This window comes from Mobula hypostoma, chromosome 1 (assembly GCF_963921235.1).
Source record: "Mobula hypostoma chromosome 1, sMobHyp1.1, whole genome shotgun sequence".
NCBI lineage: Eukaryota > Metazoa > Chordata > Chondrichthyes > Myliobatiformes > Myliobatidae > Mobula > Mobula hypostoma.
The window spans coordinates 249,852,911-249,864,088 of NC_086097.1; the positions used below are offsets into that span (position 1 = coordinate 249,852,911).

Sequence of the window (11,178 nt, forward strand, 5' to 3'; positions counted from 1 at the left end):
CCAAGTGTCAAATGCTTTGGTTAGATCAACAAATGTGACATAGAGACTTCTCTGCTGCTCAACACATTTCTCTTGGAGCTGCCTCAGTGAAAAGATCATGTCCACTGTGCTACAGCCTGTTCGAAACCACACTGGCTTTCTGGAAGGATGTTGTCACTGATGTTGGACATCAAGTGTCTAAGGATGATCTCTGTGAGGCATTTTCCCGCAACTGACAGAAGAGAGATGCCACGGTAATTGTTGCAGTCTCTCTTGTCTCGTAGATGGTCACGATTGATGCGTCTTTGAAGTCTTGTGGTAGTTCTGCAGCTCTCCACAACTTTGTGAACAGCTGGTGCAGGCATGATGTCAGTGTGTGCCCACCATATGGGTAGATCTCAGCTGTGATACCGTCAGGCCCTGGTGCTTTGTTGGGCTTTAGCTGTTTGATGGCTTTGATGACCTCATGAAGAGTAGGGGGAGTATCTAGCTCGAACAGTATGGGTCGAGGGTGTACTCTGCCCAGTGCTTCATCGGTGATGGTTCCTGGTCTGTTCAGCTGCTCGTGGAAGTGTTCTTGCCATCTTTTCATGTCCTCTGACTTCTCAGTGAAGATGGATGTACCCAAGGTGGAGCTGACTAAATTTACAATCATCTGCAGCTTCTTTCGGTCATGCCCCTCACCATATCAGACAATGATGTAGTCTGTCAGATCTGACACTGTCTGTGAGGAGGTTGTACGTTCTCCCCGTGACCGCATGAGTGTCCTCCCAGTGCTCTGGTTTCCTCCCAGAGACCGACAATATACCAGTTAGTAGGTTAATTGATCTTTGTAAAATTTCCTGTGATTAAGCTAGTTTTAAATAGGTGGGTTACTGGGTGGCGTGGCTCAAAGGACCAGAAAGGCCCGTTCTGCATTGCATCTCTAAATAATTAAATAACTCCAACCAACATTATCCCCACCGAAATTCAGCCAAATCTTTGGCAGCTTCTGCTCCTTCACTTATCTACTCTGGCTTCTTCCCCCTTTCTTTCCAGTCTAGAGGAAGGTGTCAGCCCAAACCATTGACCTTTATCATTTCCAGAGATGCCGTCTGACCTGCTGAGTTCCTCCAGCCTTTGGTCAACCAGAAAGGTTCCTGCAATGCTCCATTAATTTCATGATCACCTGTATTCATACTCTTTATTTGAGATTTAACCTTGTCTACTGAGGTTGGATGAAACTAGAACTAGAGGTCAGGAGTTAAGGGTGAAAGGTAAAATGTCTAAGGGGAACGAGGGGAAAATTCTTCACTCATTAGGTGGTGAGTGTGGCATGAGCTAATGGAGGAAATAGTGGATGTGGGATCGATTTGAACATCTAAGGGAAATTTGGATAAGTACATGGTTGGAAGGGGTATGGAGGGCTATGGTCTGGGTGCAGGTCGATGGGACTAGGCAGAATAATAGTTTGGCACAGACTAGATGGGCTGAAGGGCCTGTTCCTGTGCTGTTGCGATTTATAACAGTTTACCAAAGAGCTGCCACCTAGCTGGGGGAGCTGCTGACCGAATGGAACCTAGGAATGGAGAGCACAAACAAGATGCAGAAATACAAGAGGTTCTGCTGAGCTGGAAATCCAAAGCTACCCACACAAAATGTTGGAGGAACTCAGCAGGTCAGGCAGCATCCATGGAAATGCCAGGATGGCATGAATATTAATCTCTTCTTCCAGTTATTCTTTTTTCTTTTCCCTTCCCTCTTCTTCAATTCCCCACTCTGATCTTGTACCATATAGCCTACTGTATAATATAGGACTACTTTATGTTGTAGTAATACATCGTATTGAGCATGCACTATTGGGCGCGTATGGATCTGTATATATGTGTGTTCAGTTCGGTTTCAGTTAGTAAAGAACCCTGTTAATGTAGCTCCAGTCTCCAGCATTCTTATTAATGATATTGTTGTGTGAACAGCCACATGCACAACAAATTGGCGATGAGGTTAATGAACCTACACCGTATCGGAATGCCGCGTTGTAAGTGATAACAACACTTGGAAGAAGAGAGCAAGGTACAAGCCAAGGAGCAGGAGGCCATGAGTCCGAAAGGAATTGGAGACACAGTCAGAGCGGCCGCACATCGGGAGACCAAGAGACCACAGCCAGCACTGACCCCAGGGGCTGAGGGTCTGCCTGCCCCAGAACGGAGATAAAAAAAAAGGAGCGACACACACATCTAGCCAGAGTACACTTGCAATGCTAGCAAAAAAAAAGGTCACGTGAGTCAAAAAGAAAACAAGGGCCTGGGGCTAAATTAACATAACAAGGATGGTGTTAATTGGAAACATTACAGCATTTGATAGTCGCATTGAAGACTGGGCAATTTATATTGAAAGAATAGAGTTATATTGTGATGCTAATGAATCAATGAAGAAAAGAAAGCCAGCGTCTTTCATAGTGTAATGGGCGCGAAAACATACGTCCTGCTACGGAGCTTGTTAACCCCTGAAAAGCCAGCTGACAAAACATTCAAGCCAACAGTAGACACTCTCCAACAGCATTTAAACCCCAAACTGCTGGTCATTGCTGAAAGATTTAAATTCCATAAACAGAATCAGAGCAAAAATAAAAGCATTTCTGAATATTGTCTAGAATATTGTGCTGAACTGCACAGATTATCAGAACACTGTTAGTTTGGAGCTGGTCTATCAGACACATTGAGGGACAGGTTAGTGTGTGGCATGCACTGTGAAACCACACAGAAGAAGCTCCTGTGTGAAAAAGACCTTACATTCGAGAAAGTGCTAAACATCTCAATATCAACGGAAACAGCAGCATGATACGCTTCCAAGACACAACAAAAATCTATGGAATATGCCACAAATAAAATGTCACTGAACAGAAATGAAGGAAAGAAACAGGTCACATGACCCTGATGATTGTTGATTTAAAGATAAAGAATGCAGAAACTGTGGCAAACAGGGCCACATTGGCAGAGTATGCAAAGCAGAAAAAGGACAAAATACAGAGAAACAAGAAACCCCAGAAAGGAAAATACGACAATGTGCACAAAATGAAAGAAAACAATGCTGATGAAAACTACTCAGACAAAAGTGAGTTGTCTTGTCTGCAACTTCACAACGTGAAAGACACAGATGATTGAAGAGAAATATGGATCACTCCACAAGTGGCTGGCGTGAGATTCAGGCTACGTCCACACTAGACCGGATAAATCCGTAACCAAAGCTTTTTCTTTTCGTTTTCACCCTCCGTCCGCACTGAAACGGCGTTTTCCTCCCCCAAAAACGAAGCTTTTCAGAAACGCTCTCCAAAAGTGAATAAATCTGAAAATGCCTAACGGCCGGTGTAGTGTGTACGGGGTAACCGGCTCTTTTTAAAACCGCCGTCATGACATGCCGGAACAGATGGTGGCGGCAGCGCTGCATTTCATTGTTTTCTTGAACACAACCTCCAACACCACAACAAGAATGGCTTCATGCATGTGTTGTTCACTTTATTGTCTACGCTAATTTCAAACCCCCCCCTCCCCCACATAAGCTAACGATTTCAGGACAGACAGCAATGAGGTTAAGCCAGAAGAGTCAGAAATATACTCACCAAATACTCTGACCCATAACTTACTGAATACTGAATAAATAAGTATACTCACTTTGCCCTGTTTTCTGTCCTTGCTTGTATGAAGGTGGTTTACGTATTTATGCAAGTACTTCTCTGACAATAGATGTGTAACAGCCTAATGTAACATTGTATGGAAATACAAGATAACACTGATGCAGACATGTTTTATACATTTAACGAGGTGTTTTATTAATGTATTGCTTGTGCAAACATTCAATAGATGCAATTGTCACTACTTCCAAAATGTCATTTTTGAGTAGTAGCTTATGTTTGGCATAGACGTGAAATGTTAAGGCCAAAAAAGGAAAATTGTAAGTTTCACTTTTACTCAGGTAAAAATAAAATCACTTTTGCCCAGTAACTCGTTTATGTTAAATACAGCAAAATAATACAGAAAGACATGGCAAAAGTAAAGGCAAACAAATGAGGTAACAGCAAATATCACTTTTGCTCAGTAACAAGCCTTATTGCATTTAGTTGTAGCTGTCGCCCTTTCATCGGTGAAGAGACTATGGCTGTAGGAAATGTTTCCAGGGTGATCCCTCTGTGGGAGTGGGGAAGATGTTGGTGGGGCCACCCGGGGGTCTGTGTGTCCGTATGTGTCGCTATTGTAGTGGCTGTGAGGCTGGTATTGTGGCGGTGAAAAGTACTGGGGGGGAGCCATCATATTCCAAATCCCTCTGCGACAGAGTTAGTCAGTTTTTCAATGTTCGTCGTCAGCCGTGAACTCCCTGTCGGTTGCCTCCATATGCTGGAGTATTTGTTTTTTTAATTTTAAGTCCTCCTGTGCGAGAGCCAACAGCTGTCCCGTCGTTTGGCAATTTCCTTTTAAGTTTTTCTAGTCTGTAACTGGACAATCACGCCCCAAGTCTTTCACTGTGAGATTTGACACCAAACATGTCGCAGCCATCACCTGTTGCTTGGTCCAAACTGTCGGAGTCAGGCGTACTCGTCGAGGCAGGTGAATTCTGTAGATGTGTCCTACGCATGCCCAGTAGGAGGAGATTCACCCAAATACCCATTTTAATATGTTCAGAGGTATTTTCAAAAATGCTTGGTGTGGACGCCTATTGTTTTTACGCAAAACCGCCGTTTTCAAAATTATCTGGTCTAGTGGACGTAGCCTGAAAATGGAGTTGGACACAGGTTGAGCTTTAACAGTGATCTCTGTACACGACTACAATCGACTGTTTTCTCACATACCTCTGAAATGAACTAAACTACCGCTAAAGACTTACACAGGACAGAAAGCGCGTCCCAAAGGTAAAATTAATGTGACAGTGACCTATGGAGACAAAACACTCTATGTACTGAAAATTGGAGGACCACCGTTGCTGGGACGTAAATGGCTCAGGAAAATTCAGTCGGATTGGCACACCATCAAGGCACTAAATGGGTCAGCAAAGGAGGGCAGCAAGGCTACATCTGTCACAAATACTTGCTGGCTCTGAAGAAGTATTCATGAAAGGAATAGAGCACATCAGGGCATGAAGGCAAAGACTGAGATTGAGGAAAATGCATGTCCAAAATTTTACAAAGCCAGACCAGTGCCATATGCAATCTATCCAACGGTAGAGGCAGAGCTGAAAAATCTGGAGCAGACTGGGGTCCTGTCAAAGGTGGATTGGAGTTAATGGGCCACGCCTATTGTTCCAGTGATGAAGAAAACCCCCAGCACAAAACCAGGAACACCAAGCAAGGTGCACATATGTGATGACTTTAAAGTGACTGTTAACCCAGTTCTCCTCACAGTACAGTGTCCTCTACCTCGTATTGAGGACACCTTTGCTTCCCTGTCAGGAGGGGAACATTTCACAAAAATTGATTTGGCCCAGGCTTACCTCCAAATGGAAATCGAGGAAGCATCCAAGAAATACCTGACAATAAATACACACAAAGGACTTTACCAGTACAACAGGTTGGTGTTTGGGATAGCATCAGCTCCTGCAATCTGGCAAAGGGCAATGGACCAGTCCTGCAGGGGATTCCAGGGACTCAGTGTTACCCGGATGACATCATTGTCACCGGCAAGGATGACGATGAACATCTTTCTAACCTAAAACAAGTGCTCACCAGGTTACGAGAATATGGGCTCAGAGCTAATCGACAGAAATGTGAGTTTTTCAAAAAGGAAACTTCATACTGTGGGCATGTGATCAACAAGGATGGCTTACACATGTCTCAAGACAAGATAGAAGCAGTGCTTAAGGCACCACCACCTGAAAATGTGTCTCAGCTGAGAGCCTATCTTGGTCTAGTGAACTACTACCACAAGTTCTTGCCTAACCTATCCACAGTCCTACACCCATTAAATGCATTATTACAGGCAGGGACACAATGGAAGTGGACTGAGAGCTGTGAGAAAACATTTCAAGAAACTAAAAGACTCATAACTTCACAAGGGGTGCTCGCGCATTTTGACCTCTCCTTACCTATCTGACTATCTTGTGATGCCTCACCCCATGGGATAGGAGCTGCATTATCGCACAAGTTTCCAGATGGCTCAGAAAGACCAATAGCCTTTGCCTCAAGAATGCTAACTTCAGCTGAACGCAACTACGCACAGATTGACAGAGCCCCATGTGGGGAGTCAATACCTGTAAGGCCAAAAGTTTACTCTGTTGACTGACCATCAGCCTCTCATGTCAATCTTGAACCCAAGGAAAGGTGTTCCAGTGATGACAGCACAAAGGCTACAGCAATGGTCTCTTTTCTTAGGAGGTCACAGGTATGATATTGAACACAAGGGGACCAAGCAACATGGCAATGCAGATGTGTTGTCATGTTTACCATTGCCCACTTCCAAGGTAACTACACAAACGGATTCAGCAGAGGTCTTTCACACAACAATAGTTGAACAATTACCAGTAACAAATAGCCTTACTGAAAGGGAAACACACAATGACCTTATGTTGTCAAAAGTGTATGACATCACGGTAAAGGGAAGTCCAGCGCGGGGTAACACACTGTTTCCAGCCTTTTCAACGAGGAAGGAGCAGTTGTCAGTGCGTCGGGGAACACTAATGTGTGGCTCACGAGTTGTGATTCCTCCCAAGCTACGCACCAGAGTGCGGGAGGAACTACATGAGGGGCACCTGGGTACCGTGAAGATGAAAGGTCTTGCCCGTGCCTATGTGTGGTGGCCAGGAATCGATAAACAGATTGAGGACTTGACCAAGAACTGCTCTGGATGTCAAAAGATCCAGAACACACCACCACAAGCCCCCCTCCATCCATGGGAGTGGCCCTCATCACCATGGCAACGAGTGCACATCGACTTTGCTGGACAATTCATGGACTCTATTTTTTTAATCGCTGTCGATGCACAAATGGCCAGAGGTTATCAAAATGAAGTCAACCACATCAGAATAGACCATTACAGTTCTGAGGACCATGTTCGCCAGGAATGGCATACCAGAACAAGTCTGCACAGAAAATGGACGACAAGTTGTCTCTAAAGAATTCCAAAATTTTAGGAAGAACAATGGAATCAAGCACTTTACATCATCTGCCCCTTATCATCCATCCACAAATGGCTTGGCAGAAAAATTTGTACAGACATTCAAGAAAGCCATCAAGGCAATGGACAGCGAAAATCGACCACTGCAACACAAGATAGACAAATTTCTCCTTGCTCATCATAATGCAGTACATGCAACCACTAATCAGACTCCAGCGGTGATGTTTCTGAACAGGAACCTGAGGTCCCTCATGGATCTTCTCAAACCAGATGTACAGCGTGATATGGAGAACAGACAGTTCAAACACTTGAATGCTAAGTCAACACGAAGGTTCAGTGTGGGACAGTCAGTTCTTGCACGTGATTACCGGACTGAAAAGTGGCAGCCGGGTACAATTTCCGCCATAGACGGGCCACTGATGTATAGAATACAGGTGGGACAGAACGTATGGAGACGTCATGTGGATCAAATCCTGGATGCTCAGGTGAAAAACACAACACCTTGCCCTGACTCCCTGGACATAGAAACAAACACTCCTGATGTGACCACATCAGCCTCATCCACAGATAAGCCTGTCATCAGTGCTGAGGACCCACCTGATGTACCTGTGGAGACTAATCCCCCAAAGCAAATGTTTCAGGGCAGATGTTACCTGGAGAGGCAGAGAAGACCCCCCCCAGAGACTTGAGTTGTAATTATAATTATTATTATGTTACTTTATTATAATTTGATATTAAATTACAAAGTAAATAATTGGTAAGTGTTGTATGTTAAGGGTACACATATTTGTTTAGCGTAGTGCCCCCAGGAAAAAAAGTTGATACACTATTAAAATAAAAGAGGAGGAGTGTACCATATAGCCTACTGCATAATAGAGGACTACTTTATGTTGTAGTAATACATCGTATTGAGCATGTGTGTATAGATCTGTATATATGTGTGTTCAGTTAGTAAAGAACTCTGTTCACATAACTCCAGTTTCCAGCGTTTTTATTAATGATATTGTTGTGTAAACGGCCACATACGCAACAGACCTCTTACCCCTTCTCCTCAAATACCTATCACCACCCCACTGGTGACCCTCCTCCTCCCCTTTCTCCAATAGTCCACTCTCCTCTCCTATCAGATTCCTTCCTCTCCTGTCCTTTACCTTTCCCACCCACCTGGCTTCACCTGACACCTTGTCCTCCCTTCCTTCCCCCACCGTTTTATTCTGGTGTTTCCCCCCCTCCTTTCCAATCCTGATGAAGGGTCTCAGTCTGAAATGTCAGAATCAGAATCAGGCTTTATATCACTGGCATATGTCATGAAATTTGTTGTAATGCTGCAGCAGTACAGTGCAATACATAATAACAAAAACTGTAAATTACATAAGCATATATATATTTCTCAAAGTTAAATTAAATAAGCAGTGCAAACAGATTTTTAAGAAATAATGAGGTAGTAATGGGTTCATTGTCCATTCAGTAATCTGACAGTGGTGGGTTCCTCAATCAATGATTGTGTGTCTTCAAGCTCCTGTACCACCTCCTTGATGGTAGCAATGAGAAGATGGCATGTCCTGGGTGATGGGGGTCCTTAGTGGTGGATACTGCCTTTCTGAGGCTTCACTCCTTGAAAGTGTACTGGATGCTGGGGAGACTAGTGCCTATGATGGAGCTGACTGAGTTCACAACTTTCTGCAGCTTGTTTTGATCCTGTGCAATGGCCAAACCCCACACCAGACAGGGATGCAGTTAGTTCGAATGCTCTCCACAGTACACCTGTAGAAATTTGTGAGTGCCTCTGGTGACATACCAAGACTCCTCAAACTCCTGCCATGCCTGCCTTGTAACTGCATAAATGTGTTGAGCCAAATGTCGATTGTTTATTCATTTCCATTGATGCTGCCTGACCTGCTGAGTTCCTCCAGGATTTTGTGTGTGTTGAACATGAAACAAGACTAGAATCTCTGGCAACACTCACAACACGCTGGAAGAACTCAGCAGGTCAGGCAGCATCCGTGGAAAAGATCTTTTCCACGGATGCTGCCTGACCTGCTGAGTTCCTTCAGCGTGTTGTCAGTGTTACTTTGAGCCCAGCATCTGCAGAGTATTTTGTGTTTAGAATCTGTGGCACTGTCCAATTAGATAGATATTTAATCATTCACTTTACATCAGCTTAAGTACAATTTTTAAGGGTCAAATTTTAGAATTCAGCTGCAAGTAACACTAGTTTCCAGCAATTCTGGAATTACTGAAAGGGGCCAAAATACAATTTTCACGAACTTGTAAAAACTGCAATAGTTGGCATCAAGCATTTCCACTAATTAAGGAAAGAACGTTCCATTCTGATTAGAAGAGCCAGGTTCAAGAGATAATCATTTCCACACGATGAAAATTATTGTCAAAGTAGTACTCAAATATTTATATTCATATCGTTTAAGGGTCGACTCTATAGATACTGCCTGACCTGCTGAGTTCTTCCAGCATTTTGTGTGTTACTTTACATTAATAGCACTCTGTTTTGCAAAGATAAATCCTTCGTAAATCCTTCCTATAAATTAATTGCGACGTGAAAATCGTTCGGTAGTTGAAAGCTAAGCCCCATTGAAATAGCGCTGTTAAAATCAGAGAACGGTAGTCAACAATTTCACCAAGAACCGCAAGCGCGCCCCACAAAAGGACACTGCGGCTCTGAGCCTAACCGAACTGGCCAAACTCACGCAGCCAAAAAAAAAATCAGCTTGTGTATAAATAGAAGTTTGTCAAGTCAAAACCAAAATCTTTTCCTTATTTTCTTTTTAGAAGAGGGAAGTGATACCGACGCTTTCCACAGGCCTGACTGTGGCTGGATGCCCCTTACCTTAATTGCTCGCCAGTGATTAAAACCTCGGCCATGTGCTCCAGATCAGCAGTTTTCTTCTGCACCGCGTTGCCAGCTCCTTCCATTTCGAGGAAGTCTCCGGGACCGATTGCTGCGCCTTGTGGGGAAGGAAAAGGAAGGGGGAAAAAAACGAGTTGATATGCCCCAGCATGGGAGGATTTCCTGGCGAAGAGACGAGAAAGCCCTCATCGCCAACAGCCACAATAAGTTACAACGCCGACACCAAACACCTCGCATGGAATTGCCAGATAGTATCTCAGCGATTATTTTGCTTAAATACAATGTCTCTCTCAACAGAACGCAATTCCATAGACAGGGCTACGGAATCGCACACCGCGTGGCCCTTCGCCAAATCTCAATTAAACCCCCAAATCAAATATTCGCTGTCGATATAATCACTCCCGTTCTTTATTAACCCTGATACAAATAAGGTTTTGTGCAGCGCGGCTCGTTAAGACATGCCGGTGTTCTGTTTTGACGTTCAATCCTTGCTGCATTGAACCTCCGTTCAAACATCGGCAGGAATGTTAATAGAATTCCTGACCCGATGCCGACCCGAAACACAATAAATCCAGCGCGCACACAACACAACACAGCCCCTGAAGAGCACTCTCTTCAAGATTTCATGCATAATTCACTGAATCTTACGTTTAACTCTGCTATCAAGCTATAAATTCCATAGCACCGCTTGATCCTGACGTAAATATTATGTTTTCTAAATCTCTTCATTTTTTTCCACAGCGATGCCTTTGAAAAACAAATACAATCCTCCTTTTTCGCCCCCCTATCTAAAGCCAGCTTTTCTAAAAAACAAGCATTGCGTTATGCCGCTCAATCTCGAAGCGCTGCCTCGCTTTCTTACGTTCTGTCACGGAAAGGAAAACGTGCTCGCAGCCCTCCAGTTCCCTCGCTTGCTCTCGGTGTCGGTCTCCGATGAAAGTTTCTCAGCTCTATTTACACCCGAACTCGCAGCGGTCCGCTCCACTCCGCTCCAGCCCCCAGCCCCGCCCAGCTCCTCGAACCCAATCCGAGACGCACCTCGGGTCTGCCCTCAGCTCCGGGGAACACGTCAGCCGCGCTCTGCAGCCGGACTGGGAGATCACCAAGACTCAAACATTGTGGGGGGTTTTGCAATTCCAGATTGAATGGGTGATATTTTTAAATCCAATTTTACCAGGCTTGGAAGGCCTGGACAGAGTGGATGTGGAGAGGATGTTTCCTCCTACAGCGGGGGAGTTTTAAGACCAGAGGGGC

The 11,178-nt window shown here is 44.4% G+C and overlaps 1 protein-coding gene across 2 annotated transcripts in view; it reads right to left on the reverse strand.

Moving 5' to 3' along the window:
• deptor (DEP domain containing MTOR-interacting protein) overlaps window positions 1–10,917 on the reverse strand; it is a 123,790-nt gene extending 112,873 nt beyond the window's left edge. Inside the window, exons 1-2 of one of the 2 annotated variants that reach the window (XM_063042425.1) lie at window positions 10,787–10,917; window positions 9,904–10,021 (exon numbers count right to left, since the gene is read on the reverse strand). In XM_063042425.1, the coding sequence (XP_062898495.1) occupies window positions 9,904–9,989 (86 nt within the window). In that variant the 5' untranslated portion in view covers window positions 9,990–10,021; window positions 10,787–10,917. Of the gene's footprint in view, window positions 1–9,903; window positions 10,022–10,572; window positions 10,704–10,786 lie in introns of those variants that run through there. The other variant, XM_063042430.1, reaches the window with a different exon arrangement.
• Between the last annotated feature and the right edge of the window lie 261 nt (window positions 10,918–11,178).